This window comes from Liolophura sinensis, chromosome 3 (assembly GCF_032854445.1).
Source record: "Liolophura sinensis isolate JHLJ2023 chromosome 3, CUHK_Ljap_v2, whole genome shotgun sequence".
NCBI classification, from domain to species: domain Eukaryota; kingdom Metazoa; phylum Mollusca; class Polyplacophora; order Chitonida; family Chitonidae; genus Liolophura; species Liolophura sinensis.
In genome coordinates, this window is record NC_088297.1 from 9787272 (window position 1) to 9814590 (window position 27319).

General features: G+C 38.8%; 1 protein-coding gene across 1 annotated transcript; it reads right to left on the reverse strand.

The window, feature by feature from the left end:
• Positions 1-260: 260 nt before the first annotated feature.
• On the reverse strand, positions 261-27103 carry LOC135463556 (aspartyl/asparaginyl beta-hydroxylase-like). Its single transcript, XM_064740853.1, has 11 exons — positions 26910-27103; positions 10876-11061; positions 8666-8859; positions 7670-7907; positions 7069-7205; positions 6430-6624; positions 4977-5114; positions 4153-4288; positions 2082-2173; positions 1176-1306; positions 261-701 (listed from the first exon to the last, which is right to left on the reverse strand). Exons 1-11 carry the CDS (start codon positions 26947-26949, stop codon positions 551-553), a joined length of 1638 nt encoding a protein of 545 aa, XP_064596923.1. The 5' UTR covers positions 26950-27103; the 3' UTR covers positions 261-550.
• Between the last annotated feature and the right edge of the window lie 216 nt (positions 27104-27319).

Below are 27319 nucleotides of genomic sequence, written 5' to 3' on the forward strand. Positions count from 1 at the left end.
GTTTGTATATAAATGAATACACATTTTGTATACAGCTATAGGAGCATATATACCACTCCAGATATGTAACCACATCAAGATGCAATTTGAACCATATGGGAGGATACAAAAATGCGTCACATATTAGAACTTGGAAAGCAAAAGAAAGTCAAACATGCTAGATGCCCACATAAAAAAAGTCTTTGTTTTAATAAAAAATACCTCCATCAGACCACCCCCACCCCGAAAAAAAAAATGACTTAAAAGATTAGAGCTATATGATGAAAGATGCGTTAAAAAACATATAATCTTATGAACACAAATGATCACCCAGGCTACATACATACCAGTAATGGTTCTCACAGATGTATAAATCTAACATGCACTTACTGACAGGAACAAGCACTAAATTTTCAAGTATGAAAAAAGGTATGACAAGTGTCTTTTTAAGACACTTTTTTTTTCACAGGTAACAATGGAAGAATATCAAAACAGAAAATTAATCTCTCCACTGACAGCACACAAAACAGCACATCTAAAACTGGAGGAAAAGAAAAAAAAAAAGGGTCATTTAAATTGGAGAGAGATTCGCTTTCTCGTGGTCAGACAACTCCGGATGCCAGAAGTCCACTATAAGCACCAGCCGGAAAGAGTTGCCATCATGCCAGACTTCATGCTCAAACGAGTCGTCAAATATGATGAACTTCCCTTCTACCCATTTCCTGTAACAGAGCCAGAGCAGCAAATGTAACGAAATGAAAGCAAGTGCTATACCATGCTGGCAAGGTTTAAAATGTCAATTTCTTACCTTTATTTATTTATTTATCTCTGTACTCATACAAGTAAATTTTTCGCCTATATAATGGCCGTCACATTTACGGGTGGAGGAAACTGGGATGCCAGGAGGAAACTGAACTGGAATGGCAGGAGGAAACTGGAATGCTAGGAGGAAACCAGAATGCCAAGAGGAAACAACTGACCTTCACTAGGCACCTGACAGTTGCCCGAGTTGCCTGTGCCAACTCTTTGACTGCAAGGAATCAGTATAAAGGGTAAGATCTGAATGGTTATTTCTTAACTGTGCAAGAGAAATTTCTGCCTGATCCAGGCAAATTCGTCAAATGGTTATTGATGTCACTGAGTAACTAAAATAATAACAATCATACAATTGAAAGATAACTAAACACAGAACCCACCCCTCTTGGCCCGCCACAGAGATTCTGGGTCCGTCGGGCACAACGAGGCCCAAATGGGCTCGGATGCGACAGTTTGTGGGCCCACAGTGGGGCCATACATGGACCCCTGGCTGCATAACGGAGTACTTCACCTGGGGAATGTAGAAATATAGGAAAGTTAAGATATAAGGAATAAAAAGAAAGGTTTAAAATATTAATAATGACACAACAATTAAAACTTTCATGAGGATTAAAAAATGTAAAGCTTGAAGAAGACATAAAAACACCTTAAAGGATACATCAAACACTTAGGTTTTATTTCTTAATGTGTAGATTATCATGTGTAATAAAATATAACATTACAAACAAATTTTTCATCTTTCACTTTGGAGGCTAAAAATGGCTTCAAAGTACAGTTTTCTTAAGGCCCCAGCGGTCAGTCCCGACAGGGAGGAGCGCTAAGCTGGCCCAAAGAAGCCTTGAAGTATCTGTGTACATGTCATCTTGCCCACGACATGGTTCACCCGACTCGGGGCACTTTGGGGGTGTTCACTGAATTCCGAGCAAGTTTAACGATGACTTAATTTCTAAAAAAATCTTACTGATGATGGAAAATATGCATAATATAGAGGGGTTATGAAAAGTTCTTAAAATAACCCCAATTTTTTTTCACTTGGCATGGAAACATAATCCTTGTTTTATGGTTCATTTTCATGCATCCCTCAAAGAAAAATCAAAACTTATCAACTTGCACAAGATACAAATTAACACAAATGAAAATTTCATATAAATAAAGTTATGAAAATGGAATACATAATGAACTAATATAGTGAACTTACTTTTTCCACTGTTTAGCATTTTGAATTCAGCACAAACACACAAAAAATTGCCTGAAAAAATGCAAATTAGAACAGAACGAAACCTTACCTGACCACGCTTACAGCCTTTAGCAGCAGGAATCTGATCTATCAAGGCACACGTTTTGGGCACTTTTTGACAGTTTTTCTTGTTCTTTTGACCTAAATTAAGAAAATAATGTCTCAGAATACCCTAAATGATCTAAAATTTCATCTACAAAAGTGCATTTTTAGAAGCAAATAATCATCACAAAATATTATTTTTGGTGCTGAAAGATACAAATATCATTCCATGTTCCAAGCAAACCTCAAAACACCTTTCTAAAATCAATAGAACTCTCAGAATCAGGAAAAATGGGCAAGTTAGTCATGGACAAAAGTTATGGTCATTTAAGGTAATTAAAAACATTTACAGAAATGCTAATAATTAATTGTACAAAGGTATCTTTTGGTCTTAGTTACAAATTCAACCCAATTATCATAATGCAGATATAAAATCACACCTGTACTATCATGGCTTCAGCATAAAATTGAAACAAAACTACCAGTACTGTATTTCACCTGAAGTTTGGTATGTAAAAATGGTATTTCAAAAGCACATAAAGGGCTTAAAATGATACTTTTGCAAACACTAGGTTATCTAATAAGAAATTAATCAAACTTCCGACAAAAGTCTTAAGTACCCCTACAAAGTGGATAAAGTGAGTGAGTGCTTGGGGTTTAACGTCGTACTCAACAATTTTTCAGTCAGATGACGACGAAGGAATCCTTAGGGTGCATGTACGTGTAATGTGCCTCCTTGTTGCAGGACGGATTTCCACCGCTCTTTTATTTAGTGCTGCTTCACTGAGACGACATACCGAAGGCAAGTAAGTCGCCCCGCCCGAGCCATTATACTGATGCGGGTCAACCAGTCGTTGCACTATCCCCTTCATGCTGAATGCCAAGCGAGGAAGTTACAACTTCCTCTTTTAAAGTCTTAGGTGTGACTCGATCAAGGATTGTTCCTGGATCTATCGGTCCCGAAGCGGACGCTCTACCAACTGTGCTATCGGGGCCGGTCAAAGTGGATAAATCCATCAGAATCTAGCAAAAGTGTTCCTTGAAGAATGTGAACCTTGAGGTGAAATGCAGTACGTATCTATTAAACTTAAAGCACTACAGGTTTGTTGAAGGCTTTGATACACACTTCTAGCTAACCTGTCTCTCACACTCCTTACAGCGCATGTGCCGCTCTCTATGCTTGCTTCACATTACTGCCCTCACTAGAAAAACTTGGTCTTTTTTTTTTTTTTTTTTGATTGGTGTTTTACGCCGTAATCAAGAATATTTCACTTATACGACGGCGACCAGCATTATGGTGGGCGGAAACCGGGCAGAGCCCGGGGGAAACCCACGACCATCCTCTGGTTGCTGTCAGGCCTTCCCACATACGGCCGGAGAGGAAACTTGGTCTTTGGAACATATGCGATGGACGTATGTTTGTTTAGGCTTAGTCTCACCACATTTGTCCTTGCTGTAACTATTTAATCAGCTTTCATCAATAAAAATTTTTCAGGTGTTGGTCAGAATTATGCTGTACAAGCTATAGATAAAGAGATTTTGTGTGTATAAAGTATTATTAGAAACAGGTTGAGATAGAGTTTTTGTATTTTCTGACATCACTTCCTGCCTCACCACACTGACCCCAGTGACCTCTGCACAGTTCAAAATTTGCTAGCGCTGGCAGTAAAACGAGCATGGGGAGTATTGCACGCGCTGTGAGGAGTCTGTCTGCCTGTCTCTTTGTTTAATCACATACTTTACCTTGTTCCCAATTTATTTATTTATTTATTTGGTTGATGTTTTACACTGTACTCAAGAATATTTCACTTATATGACGGCAGACCTCCCCACTTACGGCCAGAGAGGAAGCCAGCATGAGCTGGACTTGAACTCACATGTTCCCAATTTGATCGAGTTCCTACTACAAAGTAACCAAATCATTTTCCTTCTTTTTCTCACTCAATCCTATCAACATGTAGAGCTTGAAACTATTTCCAACACATTTCATGTGAACATATGTGATGTAGCCTGGATTTAAATAGCTATGTTAGATCCCCAGCATAAAAGTAGGCTAGAGTTGCTCCCCTTGCTCTCACCTCTTTGATACAATGTGAACTGTTTCCAATCTCCTTTTTCTCTCAGGTTTTCTTCTTCAGGTAGGAAAGCTCCACTTTTTAAGTCCATCTGAGCCAGTCCTTCATCCCTGATCACCTTCCAGTTGTCCTCCAACAACTGGAAATGAGCATCCACACACAATTTATTCATTAATAAAAACACATCTATGGATTCCAAAATGAATAATTCTTTATCACAGCAATCATTCAATGATAAAAATTATTTATCCACAGTGTTAGCAGTCCCATTTTCAAAGCCATTCTATGTACATGTTATTTTCAGAAGAAAGGGAGATTATGCTATATGATATAACAAATGATCAACTTAGGTTTCACAAAAGTAATAATCGTGCAATCTATTTTGCTTATTATTGTTAAACTAAAAGTAGGGCAACAGGCTAAGCTACGATGATATGGAATAATTTCTTGCTTTCCGAAAATAAAATTGTGTGAATATACTTCAGCAACATTTAACAAAATATATCAGCATACTCTTTGATAAAACTTGACTGAATATTTGCTTATTTCCCTGGTGTTTTATGTCGTACTCAAGAATATTTCACTTATACCATGGACTTGACTTGAAACTGGGACTTGACCAAATAGGCATGAAACTTTTCCAGACTTCCAGGTGTGTCTTTACATTAGGATGTTTCTTTTCCTGTTGTTTTTTTTTTTCTGTGAAAGTATATGCTAAACTAAATAGTACAAGTGGAATACAAGCATCCTGTTAACTATCTTATTAAACAAACAAAATTACAACACCTTATTAAACTTTATTAAAATAAACTTAATTAATTATACACCTTGAGATATTTCTTGTATGTCGTTTGTTCCGGGGTCCACCATGGTCTACCAGTTAAATGATCAACATTGTACAGTGACCTCTGGTACATTGACAGGAACAGCCCAAGGTCAGCACCAGCCTTGTACACTTCATATGCCTGTAATGAAGACAAGGAAAGAGAGAGAGAGAGATGAACTGTTACTGATTGACTGATTGACATTGTACAGTGACCTCTGGTACATTGACAGGAATAGTCCAAGGTCAGCACCAGCCTTGTACACTTCATATGCCTGTGAGGGAGAAAGAGAGAGAGAGATGAACTGTTACTGATTGACATTGTACAGTGACCTCTGGTACATTGACAGGAACAGCCCAAGGTCAGCACCAGCCTTGTACACTTCATATGCCTGTGAGGGAGAAAGAGAGAGAGAGAGATGAACTGTTACTGATTGATGACTGACATTGTACAGTGACCTCTGGTACATTGACAGGAACAGCCCAAGGTCAGCACCAGCCTTGTACACTTCATATGCCTGTAATGAAGACAAAGAGAGAGAGAGAGAGATGAACTGTTACTGATTGACTTTGTACAGTGACCTCTGGTACAATGACAGAAATAGTCCAAGGTCAGCACCAGCCTTGTACACTTCATATACCTGTGTGAGTGAGTGAGAGTGAGAGTGAGAGAGAGAGAGAGAGAGAGAGAGAGAGAGAGAGAGAGAGAGAGAGAGAGGTGAATTGTTACTGATTGATGACTGACATTGTACAGTGACCTCTGGTACGTTGACAGGAACAGCCCAAGGTCAGCACCAGCCTTGTACACTTCACATACCTGTGTTGGACAGAGAGAAACACGGAGAGGATGTGTTCCTGATTGATTAATTGAATTCATTTAAAAAGACAAGACAATGATAATTACAAACTTGCCTATTTGGAAAGCTTTCTTCCAGTATAATGTAACAATCACAAACAAACAAACATTACACAGAAGGCCAACCATGTCAAATTCAGGTCAGATAGGAATGGGAGCAGTATAGCAGATAAACCAGTGAACACAGCCCAGGACAACAGCTGGATTTGGAGTATACTATAAATCTGAAACATCTGTACCATATTGTTATCGGTGACATGTGTTTGCCACAATACACACCCCCACTCCTAAGTGCATATACATACATAGCTGTCAATACTTTCCTGAAACAAACTGCCCCAAGCAAATAATATGGATGTGACATCGCTGATATCCCCTGGGCCCCAACAAAGCACCGTAGAATGTTATGTTTTAAAACCATTTACTAGATTGAAAATATTCTAAAGAAAAAAACAAACAAAAAAAAAACTTCATTTTACCAGACAGTGTTAATTGGTCTTCCATATATTTCCTTTCTGATGTCTTCTTTGCCTTTAGCAGCTATGGTAGATACTATTTAACTATTTAATTTTGTCACACCAATATGTCGTGTACAACTGACCTCTTCCTTCTGTCCAACCCTCTGCAAGGAATCCCCTAAGTGAAAATAGAACCTTCCATCCACAGTGCCCTCTGCCTTGGTGTTGATTCCCTCTCTGAGTAATGGGATGGCCTTAGCCGGGTCATTGTCTGCAGTCTTGTAGATGAAGCCGAGATGTACCAAAGCAAATCCATTCTTAGGATCAATCTCTAAAGCCTGAAAAATGTAACAATTCAAAACAGGGTACAAAATATCGCAACATCACAGGTATGTTATATGTGGTCTGTTCTCGGTAAACGATCATGTTCATCATTAAAATGGAATCTTTTTCACCCCCTTTCTTATTTGATCAAGAACAGCAGTTTGGAACATGGATGACCAAAGATTTACTTTAGTTATAATTCATCTGTTTACTTATTTTGATAAGTGTTTCACATCGTAAGAATATTTCACTTATACAATTGCAGCCAGAAGTGTGGTAGGAGGAAACCTTGCAAAGCCTGGGAGAAATCGATGGCCATCCACAGGTTCCTGTGAGATCTTCCCACTTACAAGAGGAGGCGAGCATGAGATGGACTTGAACACACAGCATTGGTGGGAGGCTCCGGAGTCATTTCACTGAGCCGCCATGCTAACTATCTCGGCCCCAATGGTACTCACAGCTTTGAATACAGGCCGAGCCTCCTCAGTCTTCCCCACCATGAGATAGGCCACGCCCAGTTCATTCTTCAGAGCCACATTTTGGGGGAACCTCTGGGTGAGACCACGAAGGGTCTTTACTGCCTTAGCTGACCAACCTGACATTGCAGAAATTAAGAATTTTCTTTTTTTTTTGCAGAAGTCCATAGCAACCTTCCATAATAACATTTGTCAACAGACGAAAAGGGAAAAAAGAAAAAAGGAAACAGTTTTGCTATTACCGATTGTATAAAAATTTCAATTAAATCAGTGAAAATAACTGCACTCAAGAATATTTCACTTCTACAAAGACAGCCAGCAATGTGGTGGGAGGAACCCGGGCAGAGTTTCAGGGAAGCCCATGGCCATCTGCAGGTTGCTGCCAGACCTTCTGAAGCATAGCCAGAGAGGAAGCCAGCATGAGCTGGTCTTGAAGTCACGGCAACAGCGTCCCCACTAATGATGTCGTGAATGTGGTAGAAGCATGATATTAAAACAACACAATTCAATCAGCAACATAGCATCATTCAAAGTGTCCATTCTCAAGCCTTACTTTTCCATTTTCTCACATCCGGTCACCTACCTCTGAAATTCATGCGCTCAGCAGCTCTACGGCCTGTTTGTATCACAAGGTCATCTGGGACATTTTCAAGGTCAAGCACAGTGAGGAACGTCTGTATGGCTTCCTCCAGGTAAGTGTTACTCTGTTTCTTCTCTGCCAGCTTGTCCAGGTTTTCTGCCTTGCCATAAAGAGCACGAGGACTCTTGGGATAGCGCTTCAGTATGGCATTGTACTTCTCCATGGCCTTTTCAATTTGGCCCTAAATGGAAAAAGAAAGTGAAACAGTATAATTTTTTTTCTTTATTTGATTTGTGTTTTATGCCATACTCAAGAATATTTCACTTATAGGACTTAGGTCAGCATTATGGTGGGAGGGGCAAACCCACGGCCATCCGCAGATTGATAACAGAACTACAAAGCCGGAGAGGAAGCCAGCATGAGGATGAGCTCACATCGATCGCACTGGTGAGAGTTTCCTAGGTCATAGCGTTGAACAATCAAAATATTAAAATGTTACAATGAATGAAGACTGTAAAATCTCATACTGACAGCATGTTTGTTTCATTTATTTATTTATTTATTTGATTGGTGCTTTATGCCATACTCAAGAATATTTCACTTATAAGACAGCGACCAGCGTTATGGTGGGAGGAAACCGGGCAGAGCCCAGGGGAAACTGACGACCATCCGTAGGTTGCTGCAACACCTTCCCACGTCAGTTTTATTAACAGTAACAGTAACAAAGAACATACCAATCAACCGAGCAATTATAACCATAAGCTATGAGCTTAACGCACCAGGGGCAACTTCCACAAAGGAACTGTAAACTGTGTTCATTACAAATCACTAGGATCCTGATGATTCTGGACATTGCCATGACATTACTCCATAGTCTTATGATGCTGAGCAATGAAAGGGTTAATATGCAAAATATCGCAGGTTAACTTGATTGTAACCATGTAGTTACAACCAACCTTGGTCTACCATGGTTTTATGCCAAAGGTCTCTGATGTCTACCTTTTCTCGGTAACTATCCGCATCATCCAGCTCAGATCGTATCTTTTTATCAGCGCTGTTTGTGATAGACGATTTGGTGTAAGATGTCTTTTTAGGTTGCCGCTGTGTTTGTTCCCTCTGGCCAGCATCTTCAGCGGGATTTGAACCAGTAAACTGGAGGAAGTCGGGTATCCCATAATGCAACAGGGTAGAATCTGGGGAACAAAAAAAAGGAAATGATGCCCGGCTCATACTAAGTCGTGAGTTCGAGTCTCACTTGAGCCAGAATTTTCACTGGTATCAAGACAGTCATTTCAGTGTCAAAAATACAAAAACAAAAATTTAAAAGCATTATAAACTTGAACCAACTAACTATTTGCCTCTTTACATTTTATCTAAATTTTACACTGAAGACTTCCTGTTTAGACTTTGGAATAAGTTGACATGCTTTCCAATAACTGAAGATCGGTTTTTATTTTCTTTATGACTTCTTTCTAACATGACTAAGAAAGTTCAGATATCTCAACAAAAACTCTGTGTGCAATGTTAGAGATTTCAAGAAAGGCACGAGATTATTCAGTTTCTCCACATTCGGCCTGTTTTCCACTCCCCAAACTATTCGGCCTGTTCCCACACCCCCAACCCCTATTCGGCCTGTTTGCCACACCCCCACCCCTATTCGGCCTGTTTCCCACACACCCACCCCTATTCGGCCTGTTTCCCACACACCCACCCCTATTCGGCCTGCCACAACCCGACCCCTATTCGGCCTGTTTGCCACACCCCCACCCCTATTCAGCCTGTTCCCCACACCCCCACCCCTATTCGGCCTGTTCCCCACACCCCTATTCGGCCTGTTCCCCACACCCACCCCTATTCGGCCGGTTTGCCACACCTCCACCCTTATTCAGCCTGTTTGCCACACCCTCACTCATATTCAGCCTGTTTTCCACACCCCCACCCCTATTCGGTTTGTTTCCCACATGCCCACCCCTATTCGGCCTGCTTCCCACACCCTGACCCTTATTCGGCCTGTTTGCCACACCCCCACCCCTATTTGGCCTGTTTCCCACACCCCCACCCCTATTCGACCTGTTTCCCACACCCCCACCCCTATTCGGTCTGTTTCCCAAACCCTCACCCCTATTCGGTGTGTTTACCACACCCCCACCCCTATTCGGTCTGTTTCCCACACCTCCTTCCCTATTCAGCTTATTTGCCACACCCCCACCCCTATTCAGCCTGTTCCCCACACCCCCGCCCCTATTTGGTCTGTTCCCCACAGAGTTCTCTTTAAACAAGCTTGTCACCGCTGCAAGCTAATTAATTTCCGCAGGGACCTTAAGAAAACTGTACTTTAAAGCCAGTTTTATCCTTCAAAGCAAAACTTGAAAAATTTCTTTGTACTGTTATATATTATTACACATCATAATCTGCACATTAAGAAATAAAACCAAAGTATTTCATGTATCCTTTAATGTAATTTTCACATGGCATCTGGGTTATACTGTGATAAGGTCATGTTATAATTACAGTGCAAGTCATTCAAATGTAAAAAAAAGTTTACGAAAATTTTTTGAAAGTAGGCCTACTTGTAAAAAAAAAAGAATTCTCCAAATATGCCTTATTTATAAATATGCCTTATTTATAAATATAAACATACATGCGTATAAATGGTGAATAGATCATATACTTAAATTGCTTGTATCTAAATAACCAGGTTTTATGAAATTTCTTTGGTTTTTTCCCCTTTAGCAAACGTGTCTTGCTTAAGCAACACAATATTATATTATACTACATATATATATATATATATATATATATATATATATAGTTTGACTTTTTTCGAGAAATACTCCATGTGGGACAAAAAACAACTGACAATAGCAATTTACTGAGCTTGAGAAGATTTGTGAAACTGTGCACAGATGTTTCATACTCACGTATCACAGATGCTTCATACTCATGCATCACAGATGTTTCACACTCACATATCACAGATGTTTCACACTCACGCATCACAGATGTTTCATACTCAGGTATCACAGATGTTTCATACTCAGGTATCACAGATGCTTCACACTAAGGTATTACATGTTTCATACTCACATTTCATACTCACGTATCACAGATGTTTCATACTCACTTATCACAGATGTTTCACACTCACATTTCATACTCACATATCATAGATGTTTCATACTCACATGGCACAGATGTTTCATACTCACGTATCACAGATTGGGCATCTTCATTGAGAAAGTAAGCAGCCACAAGACCACCTGTTGCCACGGTAACCACAAGCAGACATAATTTCAAGGGGGACAACCCAGCAGGACTCTCAGTGGTCCCAGAGTGCCGGTCTCCTCTACTGTGATAACTGCTGCCATTCCTTAAAGCCTTCCCAGAATCATTTTCTGTGCAGAAACATGAAAATGTGCAGAAAATGAATTACATGTACAAATTAATGTGGTTGATATAAACATGTATTACGGTCTCGCAGAGAAGAAAAATGACTCCATGTCACACTACATGTAGAACTGACAACAATTCTGCAAACTTATGCCTGAGCATAGCAAAACCAACCATAGCAGGTCAGGGCCACAGGCTATCTCAAAACACATTTAACATTCCACGCCCCAAACTGTGACATTGTGGCTGTTCATAAAGAACTTCTGAAAATGAAAGTCAAATTGGTGAATGAAAGAAATCCGTATGTAATCTTGCCTTTTTATTGGTAGACCATAATATTTTTGTTTAATTTACTTGTTAGTTTTAATTAATACAGCTTGTTTAGTTTGAGCAGCCAACCATTTGGGTTCCAAACATTCTCCAGAACTGAAATGATTCTAAGAATGGACATACAGGTGCCAGAATTTGGTGACAAACATTTGTCACAAATGTACCAGTCTGTATGTATACTTGCATGTAGGTTTTGTTTCTTGTTTGCATTTAGGAACATACTACCTATTGGTAAAATATTCTGGTATCTAGAAGTGGCATTATAGGTATACATGTATCTGTAAACCCGTAATCGTATTATAAAGACTGATTGAATTTTGTAGGCTGCATTTTCTTGCCACTACGGTCATGATCAGAGTAATTTTGTAGGTTGCATTTTCTTACCACTACTGTCTTGACCAGAGTAATTTCGTAGGCTGCATTTTCTTACCACTACTATCATGATCATAGTAATTTTGTAGGCTGCATTTTCTTACCACCACTACCATGATCAGAGTAATTTTGTACGCTACATTTTCTTACCACTACTGTCATGATCAGAGTAATTTTGTAGGCTGCATTTTCTTACCACTACTGTCATGATTGGAGTAATTTTGCAGGCTGCATTTTTTTACCACTACTGTCATGATCAGGGTAATTTTGTAGGCTGCATTTTCTTACCACTACTGTCATGATCAGAGTAATTTTGTAGGCTGCATTTTCTTACCACTACTATCATGATCAGAGTAATTTTGTAGGCTGCATTTTCTTACCACTACTATCATGATCAGAGTAACTTTGTAGGCTGCATTTTCTTACCACTACTATCATGATCAGAGTAATTTTGTAAACTGCATTTTCTTACCACTACTATCATGATCAGAGTGATTTTGTACATACCATTTTCTTACCACTACTATCATGATTGGAGTAATTTTGTATGCTGCATTTTCGTACCACTACTATCATGATCAGAGTAATTTTGTACATACCATTTTCTTACCACTACTATCATGATCAGAGTAATTTTGTAGGCTGCATTTTCTTACCACTACTATCATGATCGGAGTAATTTTGTAGGCTGCATTTTCTTACCACTACTGTCATGATCAGAGTAATTTTGTAAACTGCATTTTCTTACCACTACTATCATGATCAGAGTGATTTTGTACATACCATTTTCTTACCACTACTATCATGATTGGAGTAATTTTGTAGGCTGCATTTTCGTACCACTACTATCATGATCAGAGTAATTTTGTACGTACCATTTTCTTACCACTACTATCATGATCAGAGTAATTTTGTAGGCTGCATTTTCTTACCACTACTATCATGATCGGAGGAATTTTGTAGGCTGCATTTTTTTAACCACTACTGTCATGATCAGAGTAATTTTGTACGTACCATTTTCTTACCACTACTATCATGATCAGAGTAATTTTGTAGGCTGCATTTTCTTACCACTACTATCATGATCAGAGTAATTTTGTAAGCTGCATTTTCTTACCACTACTGTCATGATCAGAGTAATTTTGTAGGCTGCATTTTCTTACCACTACTGTCATGATCAGAGTAATTTTGTAGGCCGCATTTTCTTACCACTACGGTCATGACCAGAGTAATTTTGTACGTACCATTTTCTTACCACTACTGTCATGATCAGAGTACCTTTGTAAGCTGCAATTTCTTACCACTACTATCATGATCAGAGTAATTTTGTATGCTGCATTTTTTTACCAGTACTGTCATGATCAGAGTACTTTTTTAGGCTGCATTTTCTTACCACTACTGTCATGATCAGAGTAATTTTGTACGCACCATTTTCTTACCACTACGGTCATGACCAGAGTAATTTTGTAGGCTGCATTTTCTTACCACTACTGTCATGATCAGAGTAATTTTGTACGCACCATTTTCTTACCACTACTGTCATGATCAGAGTAATTTTGTAAGCTGCGTTTTCTTACCACTACTATCATGATCAGAGTGATTTTGTACATACCATTTTCTTACCACTACTATCATGATTGGAGTAATTTTGTAGGCTGCATTTTCTTACCACTACTATCATGATCAGAGTAATTTTGTAGGCTGCATTTTCTTACCACTACTATCATGATCAGAGTAATTTTGTAAGCTGCATTTTCTTACCACTACTATCATGATCAGAGTGATTTTGTACATACCATTTTCTTACCACTACTATCATGATTGGAGTAATTTTGTAGGCTGCATTTTCGTACCACTACTATCATGATCAGAGTAATTTTGTAGGCTGCATTTTCTTACCACTACTATCATGATCAGAGTAATTTTGTAGGCTGCATTTTCTTACCACTACTATCATGATCGGAGTAATTTTGTAGGCTCCATTTTCTTACCACTACTGTCATGATCAGAGTAATTTTGTAGGCTGAATTTTTTTACCACTACTGTCATGATCAGAGTAATTTTGTACGTACCATTTTCTTACCACTACTATCATGATCAGAGTAATTCTGTAGGCTGCATTTTCTTACCACTACTATCATGATCAGAGTAATTTTGTAAGCTGCATTATCTTACCACTACCATCATGACCAGAGTAATTTTGTAGGCTGCATTTTCTTAGCACTACTATCATGATCAGAGTAATTTTGTAGGCTGCATTTTCTTAGCACTACCATCATGACCAGAGTAATTTTGTAGGTTGCATTTTCTTACCACTACCATCATGACCAGAGTAATTTTGTAGGCTGCATTTTCTTAGCACTACTATCATGATCAGAGTAATTTTGTAGGCTGCATTTTCTTACCACTACCATCATGACCAGAGTAATTTTGTAGGTTGCATTTTCTTACCACTACCATCATGACCAGAGTAATTTTGTAGGTTGCATTTTCTTACCACTACCATCATGATCAGAGTAATTTTGTAGGTTGCATTTTCTTACCACTACCATCATGATCAGAGTAATTTTGTAGGTTGCATTTTCTTACCACTACCATCATGATCAGAGTAATTTTGTAGGTTGCATTTTCTTACCACTACTGTCATGATCAGAGTAATTTTGTAAAGAACACTGTTCTACAGTTTTAAATGCAGCAGAGTTTATACATTTTGGTTTTTGATTGGTACAATGTGAGTAGGTCTGAACTATCAAGTATATTTGGGTGAGTTTTTGAATAGGCGTTGTCCCTGACCACAAAAATAAAAATGAGGAAAGGTTATATTTGTTTTACATATATTAACACCTAGTTTTCTCAAGAAATATGGCCGGTCATATAAATATACAATTAGCATACAGTAAGCACATGTAGACTTGCATACAACATGTATGTGTCTATGTCAACTTTGTGCCAATTTATATGTATATGGAATATAAAATATGAAATAATAGGAAGCACAATTTAATAATCAGAATACATGAATATTCATCATGTTAATCAGAATACATGAATATTCATCATGTTAATCAGAATATTATTCCTCAACCTTTTTGACCCGTATCAGTATAATGGCTCAGGCGGGGCGGCTTACTTGCCTTCGGTAAGGCATCTCAGTGAAGCAGCACTAGATCAAAGAGCGGTGGAAATCCGTCCTGCAACAAGGAGGCACATCACATGCACACTAGGGATTCCTTCGTAGTCATATGACTGAAAAATTGTTAAGTAAGACTTTAAACCCCAAGCACTCAATCACTCACTCCTCAACCTTTTCATATATGCAAGACCAAGTGCAATTTATGCATACTGTTAATTTGATCTTGGAGACAAAACTACATTGGTTGGAGTGGCCAATTTCAGGGCTTCACCAAAAGTATATCTTTTTATCAGTGATCACAAAATAATAACCTCAGAATTTGCTAGAATAACACCTTGCAAAGGTTGAAGAAAAGGTTGAAGAATTACAGTAGGTGCGTTTATACAGATAGGCCATGTACTTATAGTTAGATGTCACAAAACCTACTTGTATATACGTAAGTATTTCTTCCCAGCCAGAGTTATTAATAATAACCAAAAGCCTAGGATATAACATATCCCAGTATAAACACATACATATACTTGAACATGTTCCTATTAACATGCACATGTTGTGAATTACCTCTGACCCATAAACAGATTATTATCAGTGGCAGCTCAGTGTGTAGCTAAGACTTCTCATGACAAGTACATCCGAGAATGCTATGCCGTGTTGCACAATATCTGCATGAAGTGGAACTCGCTAGCAAATTTTAAGAGAGCTGCAGAGGCACAGGAAGTTTTTATCTTGAATATATGTACGCTTTCGCTGAGTTCAGTATGTTCAGAATAGGACTCGGGCACTATTAGAGTGAAAATTACATGGAAGACTGAAAGCTTTTCCGTATAAACACGTTTATTTTCTTGCACATACATACTGTATAATACTGTTTTTAAGGGAAGGAAATGCGGCTCGGTAGAAATGACGCCAAATTGCTGAACATCAGGTTATGGGTTCGGTATCAGTTTTGGAATAAGTCAGTACCAGTCATGGGATATATGCCAGTACCAGTCACCGGATATGCCAGTACCAGCCATGGGATATCCTAGTACCAGTCATGGGATATGCCAGTACCAGCCTTGGGATATGCCAGTACCAGTCATGGGATATGCCAGTACCAGTCATGGGATATGCCAGTACCAGCCTTGGGATATGCCAGTACCAGCCACGGGATATCCTAGTACCAGTCATGGGATATGCCAGTACCAGTAATGGGATATGCCAGTACCAGTCATGGGATATATGGCAGTACCAGTCATGGGATATATACCAGTACCAGTCACAGGATATGCCAGTACCAGCCACGGGATATGCCAGTACCAGTCATGGGATATCCCAGAACCAGTCATGGGATATGCCAGTACCTGTCATGGGATATGCCAGTACCAGTCATGGGATATGCCAGTACCAGTCATGGGATATGCCACTACCTGTCATGGGATATGCCAGTACCAGCCACGGGATATCCTAGTACCAGTCATGGGATATGCCAGTGCCAGTCATGGGATATATGCCAGTGCCAGTAATGGGATATATGCCACTACAAGTCATGGGATATGCCAGCACCTGTCATGGGATATGCCAGTACTAGTCATGGGATATGCCACAGCCTCACTTCCTTGTAATTTATTTCCATTTTCATACATTTTCAGGAGACATCAATCTCTCCATGCCGTCAAATAACACTTCTGCTTTTTGTGAAGATACCAATGTCAATGTATATTTTATATTACTACAATACTTGACTCAAAAAAATGGCATTCCAGTGATTCCCCTGATATATGCCATAACCGAACCAGTTACATTTCATTTATTATACTTACCTGATACAATATATAATTGGGCCTTCAATGTACATGTCCAGGTATATTACTGTTCGCTACCAGAGGTGTACATTGGATTCTTTGAGCAGAATTTCATAAAACCACACAAAATTTGTCATAGTTAAGTGAAAATGTTAAAAAGTAGGATTTTACAAATTGAACAGGCAGACCGCCTGACCGACAGAGTGACATATGCAGGTGCTTGTCAAAGCCCAAAAAACATAACTAATCAAACATTCTTTTCTCCCTTATTCCCATGTTCAGAGGTGTTCAGAGATGAACTGGCCTGACAGTCACTACTAACTATAATACCCCTGTTTAATAATTCACCACAAAAACAATTAAATATACTGTACATGTACATGACTTATAAATATCTGATACCAGAGTCAAGGACACTGGATACATACATATATGTATATATACAGACATAAAAAAGCGTAGAAAGAATTAGAAGTACTATTATGCATTGTACAAATCAATAGAACATGCTTGTACATTATGCACATACTAAGCCTGTAGACATATGCCATCTTATTTACACGTCCATGTTCAAACTTCAGACCTTCGTGTACACACACACGAATTATTATCACTGCACGATTCATTTACACACGTGAACATGTACAATGTAAAGTCACATATAAAGCCAGACCACAACGTCAGGATAAATTTGTTGCCCTCGAACATGTGGGGTAGGACAGAAGGTAAAAAAAAAAAATAACATTCAATGTCATTGATGGGAATAAATTACAAATGTTATCGATGGCCTGTTGATGACTTTCTATATTTTAAATCCAAGAAAACTGATTTTCTTCAAGTGCCCCCGAAGTTAGATTTCCCGGTTATATACTGCAAATTCTGAAGATAGGGAGGGGAGAGCGATTCGGAAACAGCAACATACTTGTACATGGACCCTGTATGTCTTAATCAAGCTGGGTTAACTTAGCTATGTTCTTGCTTATTAATACACTAGTACTGTACCCTAAATGACCCTAAATGACCATAAATTTCGTCCGTGACTAACTTGCCCATTTTTCCTCGTCCTAGGAGTTCTATTGATTTTGGAAAGGTGTTTTGAGTTTTGCTTGGAACGTGCGATGGTATTCTACTGGGAAAACGTTTCAGCACCAAAAATAATATTTTGTGATATTTATTTTCCGTTTAAAATTGCATTTTTGGGGGGTGAAAGTTTTAGGTCACTAAGGATAATTGTGTAGGAGTTTTGTTTATTTACATGTAATAGATTGTTTACCACTGTACTCAAAAATATCTAATTTATTTGAGTGAATGAGTGCTTGGGGTTTAACGTCTTACTTGTAATTATCTGACGTTGGACAGGTACATGTATATGGGTAAAAGAACTATAAATCAAGGGCATATAAAAAAAATATTAAAATAAATAAATAAATAGATAAAAGAACCGCACTGATCTGGAGTAAAAACCAATATGAGGTACATCTACATTCGCACATTTATTTATTTATTTATTTATTTGATTGGTGTTTAACGCCGTACTCAAGAACATTTCACTTATACGACAGCGGCCAGCATTATGGTAAGAGAAAACCGGGTAGAGCCTGGGGAAACCCACGACCATCCGCAGGTTGCTGGCAGACCTTCCCACGTACGGTCAGGGAGGAAGCCAGCATGAGCTGGACTTGAACTCACAGCGACTGCATTGGTGAGAGGCTCCTGGGTCATTACGCTGCGCTAGTGCGCTAACCAACTGAGCCACGGAGGCCCCCCCCATTCGCACATTCAATGCCTTTTGTAATTGAACAGCCGTCAGATGGAAGAAATGTTTGCATGAACTGACTTAGTCCGTGAGGGCATGACCCTTATCAATGCATTGTATTTACTAGATACAGATGTTTAGGTGCCTAAAATTTTTATCCCCTCACCCCTAACACTATAAAAGTCTTATTTTTGAATGCCTCTGAAAGATACACATCTGTTGACCCTGTGACCCAGAGTGTTAACGCCGGAGATGATCTCTTTTCAACTTGAGATGAAACAACGTGAGTCACCTGAGTAAAATAACAATGCACTGATCAGCTTTGATTTTAAAATTCAAAGGTCATCGCCATGGTTTCCATAATCTCCCCTTGAAGGATATTATAAACTACAGCCCACAGCATCTTATCCCCTTCTCACAATTCACACAGCTGAGTTAAAATGGAATAAAAATAAAACTGAAAATCCAGCTTTATAGTTTGTCCGATCTTTCAGTTTTCAAGGTTTTCCAAATTGTGTCAGTATGCCTTCAGCAAGAAAAATTGCTGGGGTAATCCACATTTCGCACAAATCAGTTAACATTTTTATTTTTATACTCCCCTCTGACAATAAAATCAGATTTATTCAGCCAGTAAAAACAACAATTTAAATTAGAGTGACCTTGGCAGCACTTGTAAACAAGATCACTGACACGGTTGATTGCTGCTTTTCTAGTGATATACCCTATGTACAGTTTAGTCCTGATTCTACCAATGCTGCTCCACCTCTGCTTCTAACATAACACATATATATATGTACTTAGCTATACAAGAATCAGGACAATACTCTCGTCTGACAATGAAATCCGATTTACTAGTGTTCTGCCTGTACACACAACAATTTAAATTAGAGTGGCCTTGGCACCACTTGTAAACAACATCGCTGACATGGTTGACTGATGCTTTTCTAGTGAAATACCCGCCTAATGTACAGTTTAGTCTTGACTCTACCAATGCTGCTCCACATCTGTTTCTAACATAACACATATATATGTACATGACTACACAAGAACAAAGACATGTACATACAAAAGCTAAGAGAGCAGCCATACATTAATATACCAGTTTGTTTTTGCTATCTCACAGCTACATGTATAAACTTTGACACATCTCCATTCATAAACACAAAGCTATCCTTTACAACAAGTTTTTACATTATAACGGACCCATTTTTGTTCAAAATTAGAGGTTTTGTTTCCTAGTTTTTGTATTTTCGAGCCTAAAACATTTGATATCTCTGGAGCATTTGGGAGTCTCAGCTCATAAGCGAAACTTAAAATCCAGTCAAACAGTGGCTTGCGCTGCATTTTACGTTGATCTTATGTTTACGAATGATCTTATTTTTACTTATGATCGATATCAACCATGTTTAAGGCTGAACTCTTATCATCATAATTTTACACACGCCAGTTCTTGATACGTTCATGTACATGCTACATTTCTTACTTGTATCTGATTTGATTGATTGGTTGATGTTTTACGCCGTACCCAAGAATATTTCACTTATACAATGGCGGCCAGGATTATGGTGGGTGGAAACCAGGGAGAGCCCGGGGGAAACCCATGACCATCCGCAGGTTGATGGCAGACCTTCCCATGTACAGTCGGAGATGATTCTTATTTGTACATCTTCAAGTACAGTAGCTATCTTTTTCTTCCTATTACATACATGTTTTTTGTCAATAAACCCTGAATGCTTGAGAAAGTTAAACTCATTCTGCATTAACTGCAGTTCATGCCTAATAAGGCTCGCTGGCCTAATATATCCATCATGCTTAAATAAACCGTTACCATGGTAACAGTACAGAAAGAAGTGAAATTAATGCAAATGAGACAGCTTATGACATGCTGAGTGGAGTGAGTCACTCTACATGTCAACAATCAACACAATAGGAAGTATTCATTAATGCCCCAAATTATCCCCTTTGAAACAAAAATGACAGCAATTCTCCTGAACAGCATTAATAAAGCAGAATATAAGGGTGGCCACGCAGGTCAGGCACTTTCTTTTAATGGGCTAGCTTCCTTTAGGACCCAGAAACAACGTCATGCCGTTGCTGGCCAAGTTGTTCAAATGTGTATCATAGATGATAGTGGTAAATCTTAAAAAAAATATACAAATCATATTAATTATATTATTATATAAATATTAAAAATTATAGCCAAATTCAGCACCCTATGCAGTAGTCAAAAGTAAAAATATAACAGGGGCAGATTTAGGTCATATTTAACATACAGTTACGCAATCATTTTATGGTAAGTAAATTTTACTCACATCATTTTTCGGACATTTTAAGTTCTTTACTAGCAGACAATGATGACCTCACAATAACATACACAAAACACCATCGCACATACGCGCTATCAGAAAATAAAACAAGGAATTCATAGAGACCTCAAGACTGGTCTTCACTGGGTTGTAAATGGTATTCAAGATTATTCTGTTCATGAATGTATTGGGGCAGTCAGTTTAATGGGTAGAGTAAACCAGAGGCTATGGAGGAAACCAGAGGCCGTAGAGGAAACCAGAGGCCATGGAGGGAACCAAAGGCCTCGAGGGAAACCAGAGGCTGTGGAGGACCCAAAGTATCACAGTGGGAAGATATCAAGACTTGGGTTTCAAGAACTTTCTCTATGCAATATACATGAATCTGTGCTTATATACTGCTTTCGATTCATAGTCGTATGTGACATCAGTGATAATAATGAAGTCAAAACTCACTGCCTAAATGTAAAAAGGTTTCATAAGCCTTCAAAGAGCTTCATTACATTTGACAAAGATCTCTCCAAGTGGGTCGAAAGCATGTGAAACCTTTAACTTTAACTTTTGATGGGCTTCGACTTCGTTATTATCGTATCAATAGTAACCTATAAATGGAGACAGGATTTGGCTTAAATCTGCCGATAGTGTTCTTCATTGAGTTACCGCTGCTCCACCCCACATGGTTATTCAGGCCTTTAATCCAGATAGGTCATGCCATTAGTCTATTATGATCTTACTGACCCATCCCTCAGGTGAGTATAATGATCAATAATGTTTAGTCAATACACCATTGGCACATATCGAATTGACAGCTATAATGCTCATTTTTGTTTACATAATAATATATATAATATTCATTTATTTATTTGATTGATTGGAGTTTTAGGTTGTTCCCTAGAGTATTCACTTATACAGAGACGCCGGCCATCATTATGGTGGGAGGAAACCGGGTAGCGCCTGGGAAGAAACACCCCATCACCTGTAGGTTGATGCCAAACTTTCACCCCTTCCCAAATTCTTCAACCTTTTCAATCACCACTGCAAGCAAAACTTTGAAACATTCTGAGAAAGCTATGGAGTGTAGAGAAATAATCGGCAGACTTTTTAAGCTTTCATCTTTTGTAACGCAAACAAATCATTTTTTGCGTCATTTTCATAATAATTGTATGTATAAATTCCACTGGAAAAAGCGCTTTAGAGGTTGAAAAGGGGTAAGATTTACAGTGCTGGACTCGCGGTAGTCACATTTGTGAGACACTGCTTTAATAGTACAGATCATCGAATCAATTCTTCAACAATTACAGGTCCCACACTGAAATAAATGTCTTAGCGGCTTGGATGTGGCCATATGGCAGGAGTTTTGCTAAGTGTTTGGCGAGGTGCAGTTACCTTCATTTTATATCTGCCATCTTAAAGATGCCAACAGGGTGTAGCTATTCAAGAAAGAAACACTGTATGTATGTATGTAACAAAAACTGATGGTCAGGCTCAATAAAGGTGGAGGAAAGTCACAGTGCCTGACTGTGTGTACATCACCCTGCCTTTGCTTTATTACAGTTACCCCAGAGCCTTAGAACTGCACCACCAACACCCCCCCCCCCCCACCCTTACACCCAGATAAAAATCCCATGAAAAACAACACCTGGATTTGAACACATGACTTCATACATTGTCCTATGGCTTAACCGACAAACCAAGCTAGCACCTTAACCATCTGACCCCAGCCGGTAACTGCCGTATTGAGGACAACCTCAATCCCAATATTGATCAACGCACGCCCACAATGTAAATAAATCCATTCAAAACTTCAATAATAATCTGGCCATTATTAATCATGGTCACACCTTAAATTTCTGGCCATTTTGTCAGCTGAAGTCTAGCGGAGCAAAAACTCAGAGGTCAGGGACAAACTGACTACATCACAACTGGAGAATGTTCAATAAATTAATACTAGATACACTATAGAGTACCATCTGGTGGTTAAACCATTCACCAGCTGTTAAATCTGGACCTTCTACAAATCTTACAAATACAATGGTACAAGCTAGGACACTCATGTGACTTATTTGTAACAAGATGAACGCTTCAAATAAATATAACATGTAACCTACATGCAGCCTGTAAAACTACCAGAGGCCAATTTTAGTTCAATAAACAGCTATTGATTCTGTAAACTGAGTGAGTCGGCAGGTGTCTGAGGTACATGTATGATGTGGGTACTGTAATTCTTCAATCCTTCTCAGCATGTTTGCAAGGTGTTTCTACAAACATATTCTGTAGGCATTATTCCGTGTTGACTGACAAAATTATACTTTCTGTGAACCTCTCGCTGAAACTGGTGAATCCAACTAATGTAGCTTTGTCTCCAAAATCAAATCAAAAAAACTAAAAAAAATCAAATTTCACTGAAAGCTGCTCTTTAATATATATGTGAAGAGGTTGAGGAATTAGGGTACATGTGTATCTAAAGACTGCACAAATGGGATACCGGCCGAAGTGGGACCCATTACGCCATTTCTATTTATTTATTTATTCATTGATTTGATTGGTGTTTTACCCCGTACTCAAGAATATTTCACTTATACGATGGCGGCCAGCATTATGATGGGAAGAAACTGGGCAGAGCCCTGTGAAAACCCATGACCATCCACAGGTTGCTGCCTGACCTTCCCACATACGGCCGGAAAGAAAGCCAGCCTGAGCTGGATTTGAACTCACAGCGACTGCATTTGTGAGAGGCTCCTGGGTCATTACGCTCCGCTAGCACACTAACCAACTGAGCCACGGAGCCCCCCCCCCCCGCCCCCGATCTCATTACGGCATTTCAGTGTTTCTGGACATTCCACTGCAGCGACAACAGCGCGACGTCATAGTAGGCAGACAACAAACCCCACAAAATCCAGTCGCATCATGTTTCACGTTATACAACAAAAGACTTGTGACATGCAAGAGGAAAATCTTCCGCTACCCCATTACATGTACATATAACACAGAGAATCTGTACAGTACGTGGGAAGGTTTGTCAGCAACCTGCGGATGGTCGTGGGTTTCCCCCGGGCTGTGCCCGGTTTCCACCCACCATAATGCTGGCTGCCGTCGTATAAGTGAAATATTCTTGAGTACGGCGTAAAACACCAATCAAATAAATAAATAAATAAATCTGTACAGTTTGTCTACTAAACATTTCACAAATGGGAACTGAGCCTTGGAATTCTTCTAACATGTTTATTTAACAATATTTTTTTACTTTTTTGATTGTTGTTTTAGAACACTATACTCAAATGTCATCAGTTTATTCTGGTTTCCTCCATCTGTTACATTGACCGTCCTTGCAAAGGTGAAAAATGTCTGGTGTATGATGTACAAACAATAATCAAATACATAAATAACAAGCTTATGGCTCTACTGTATCAAGTTTACAAACGGCTCACATATTTCCAGATTCAGCAAATTGGCCCATGTCTCTTGAACTTAGTACAGTGTTTAATGCACAGAAGAGCACACTAAAGTAAAACAGAATTAATTCAGTTTTCTACATTACTGCTCAGTGTTCACTTAATATGGTGCACTCCAAGATTATAATTATTAGAGGGACAAGACACTGTTACATGTATATAGCAGTGGGTGGAAGAAATATGCTTTCACCAACAATCCCCACCTACAGACAGGAGATATACACCTGTATAGCTTTCTGTCTTAACATACCAACAATGCTGGAACAATTATGACTTTAATACTGTCATGTATAAAGCAAACCGCTGAAAACTGTGTACAGACTGCTTGGAAGCCGTAAAACTGCAAGCAGCTCTACTTTCTTCTGGAGATTATCCAACTAACACAACTGAAGTGGTAGATTTTCACCTTTACGCTTCTCAGCTCTTAGGAACAATCCTTGAGTATTTTTTTTTCAACAAAGGATACATGAAAAGAGACTGTGAAATGAAGATGATGGTCTTAACAGCAATGAAGAAAGTTACGCCAAAGAAATTCATTTTTAAACTATTTTATATCTTTTAAAAACAAATCCGTTTTATATGCATATTTTTCATCAATGAAAATGATATCATTGCTGAACTTAATGGACCACAAGGGAACATGGCTTAGGAAAACTGCAGCCTAAAGATATTTTTATGTCTTACGACGTAAGCTGAGAAGATTTTTGTACTTTCACATGTTGGGACACATCCTAAACTGCATGTTAAGGAAGAAAAACCAAATGTATGTTTCACGTGTCTTTAAAACTAAAACAGACTAAGTCTGCAGCAGACATTCTCCAAAAAGGTATTTTCCCAGACTTACACACATAATATACTTGTATTATATACTAGTTTAACCAATTGTACTTAAATAATATACAATTACATTATAACTAGTTTGTATAAAACCTCCAACAATAAACTAACACCTTTATTGTGGTTGGCAGCATGCCAGCTGTATATTCATAAATATGGTAATATAAATCAGAAATTTTTAGAGCCATTTGGAGCACTAAATGTTTTTTCTTTTTTAGAATTTCAGGCATACCCCAATTCTTCAACCTTTTCTACCATCAAGGGGACCACCATTTTGAAATATTCTGAGAGAGCTATGGGATGTAGATAAACAACCTGCACAGTTTTATGCAGTTCCCGTCTTAAGTGATACAAACAAATCAGTTTGGCATCATTTTCATGATAATTGCATGCATACATTCCCTGGAAAAAGTGCATAGAGGTCAAAAACGCTAAAGGTTACAGTAAGCAAAGTCAGTGAGCAGCTTCCATTCACTAAACAGAGCTTTGCTTGATAAAAGGTTTTAAAAAATAGTACCACTGGGAACAGCACAGCTAGGGCCACTTTTTTTACAAAACTCGCTAAAGTCAGGAGTATTCCTGTAACTTTTTTTTTTTCAGGAAAAATGTTGTCTAGGTTAAACCTGTACCATCATACAGCAACATGATTTACAAGGGGTGTAATTAAGAAAATGGTTTACAAAGCTTTGTGAAAGCGCGGCCTGGTTGGCACGGGGCTTTTGTACTGCAAACCTAAAGATTCCTAATGACGACTTGAGAAAGACAGGCAAAAAATAGACAGTAATGAACGTACAGAAAGCTGACGTGGAACATTGCAATTTTTATCATTTCACCTGCACCTAAATTTAGTTTCTCCTCTTTCTGTAAAAATACATCAGTTAATGGAACAGCCATGTCTCAGGATGTCTGTCTATCAGGAATTAAAAATTACCTGAAACCTCGGCTTTGGAATGGGGGTGGGTGGGGGGTGGGGGGTGGCAGGGGTCTGAGGCTTGTTTGCCCTTCAGTAGTTAAGGATACATATACATTTAGTCCATCACATGCTGGCTTCTTTTCTCCTAAACTGAAGTGTCTGCCTGCAGCCTTTGCATAGTAGTGCCCCATACTCCCCTTCCTCAACACCATAAATCATATTTATTTAATTAATCAATTAATTGCAAAAGGAAATATTTACCCACTCACACCTGAATCCGTTCACATCACCCCTACCAACCTCACTTCCTCTACCCATCAAACATCCCTATTTTCACAGGCACTATTTCCTCGGAACACTAAAATCATTTGTTTTGAGATCTTCCCATTCACTCAAAAACTGCTTTTGTCGCCAATGTCATATGCTTCAATGTAATATTGCATGTACAGTTATCATGGTTATATGATAATGCCAGACGTGTCAAGCAGTGGAGTCTCACACAGAATAGACACTCAGCCTTAATACTCCTTCAAGGAAATATAAATACACTGTAACTTAGGCTGAGTATCAAATTACTAGTTCACAGTACAAGATACATAAACTACATGTAGCTTGCATGTTCAAGCTTGCAGACATACAAGGGTATAAATGTATATATGCAAGTCTAGCATGTATAGGCCGAAATACATAGGCCTAAATGCATAGGCCTATATCGAGGGCAATTATCATATTAATAGGTTATTCACATCTGCAAGCATTTATGCACTAAGTAGCATTTTAATTTTCTTTCAATAGCCACATTGTGCAAAAGGGATCGAACTTTCAATTTCATCTTTCTCTAAAATTGTAATTACAATTTGCTATTACAGTTTAATAATACATGTAATGTAAATAACAGTAAGTCTGTGTGTGTGCGTGTGTATGTGTGTGTATGTGTTTTGCTGTTTTTTTTTACTTAGGCCTAGTAACTTACCCCCGTCGTTCGCATGCCTTCTACGCGCAGCTTTCCCCATGTTAGTCAACCACTTGCGCCGCCAAGCCACTGTCCTTTGAAACTATCTGTTTTGTTCTTACATGCTACAGGCTCTATACCTTCACTTGACGGATTTCAGCAACAAAATTTGATGAATAGAAAGCTGAGTGAAACACGCCTTTCCCACCCGGAAATCAATATAGAACTACCGCTACATGTTGATCGTCATGCGTCAAAGACATCGGAAACGCTCGGTGGTTTCCGCGCTTAAGTTTGATTGGTCGATCGGGCGAAATAGGCGGGGCTTTCGCCGCACACGTGGGAATGCAGCTTCATCCGAAACACGTGGGTAAACGAGTAAATGACACTTCACAACATGCCTCGACACCACAGTAATTCGACTGTTTAAC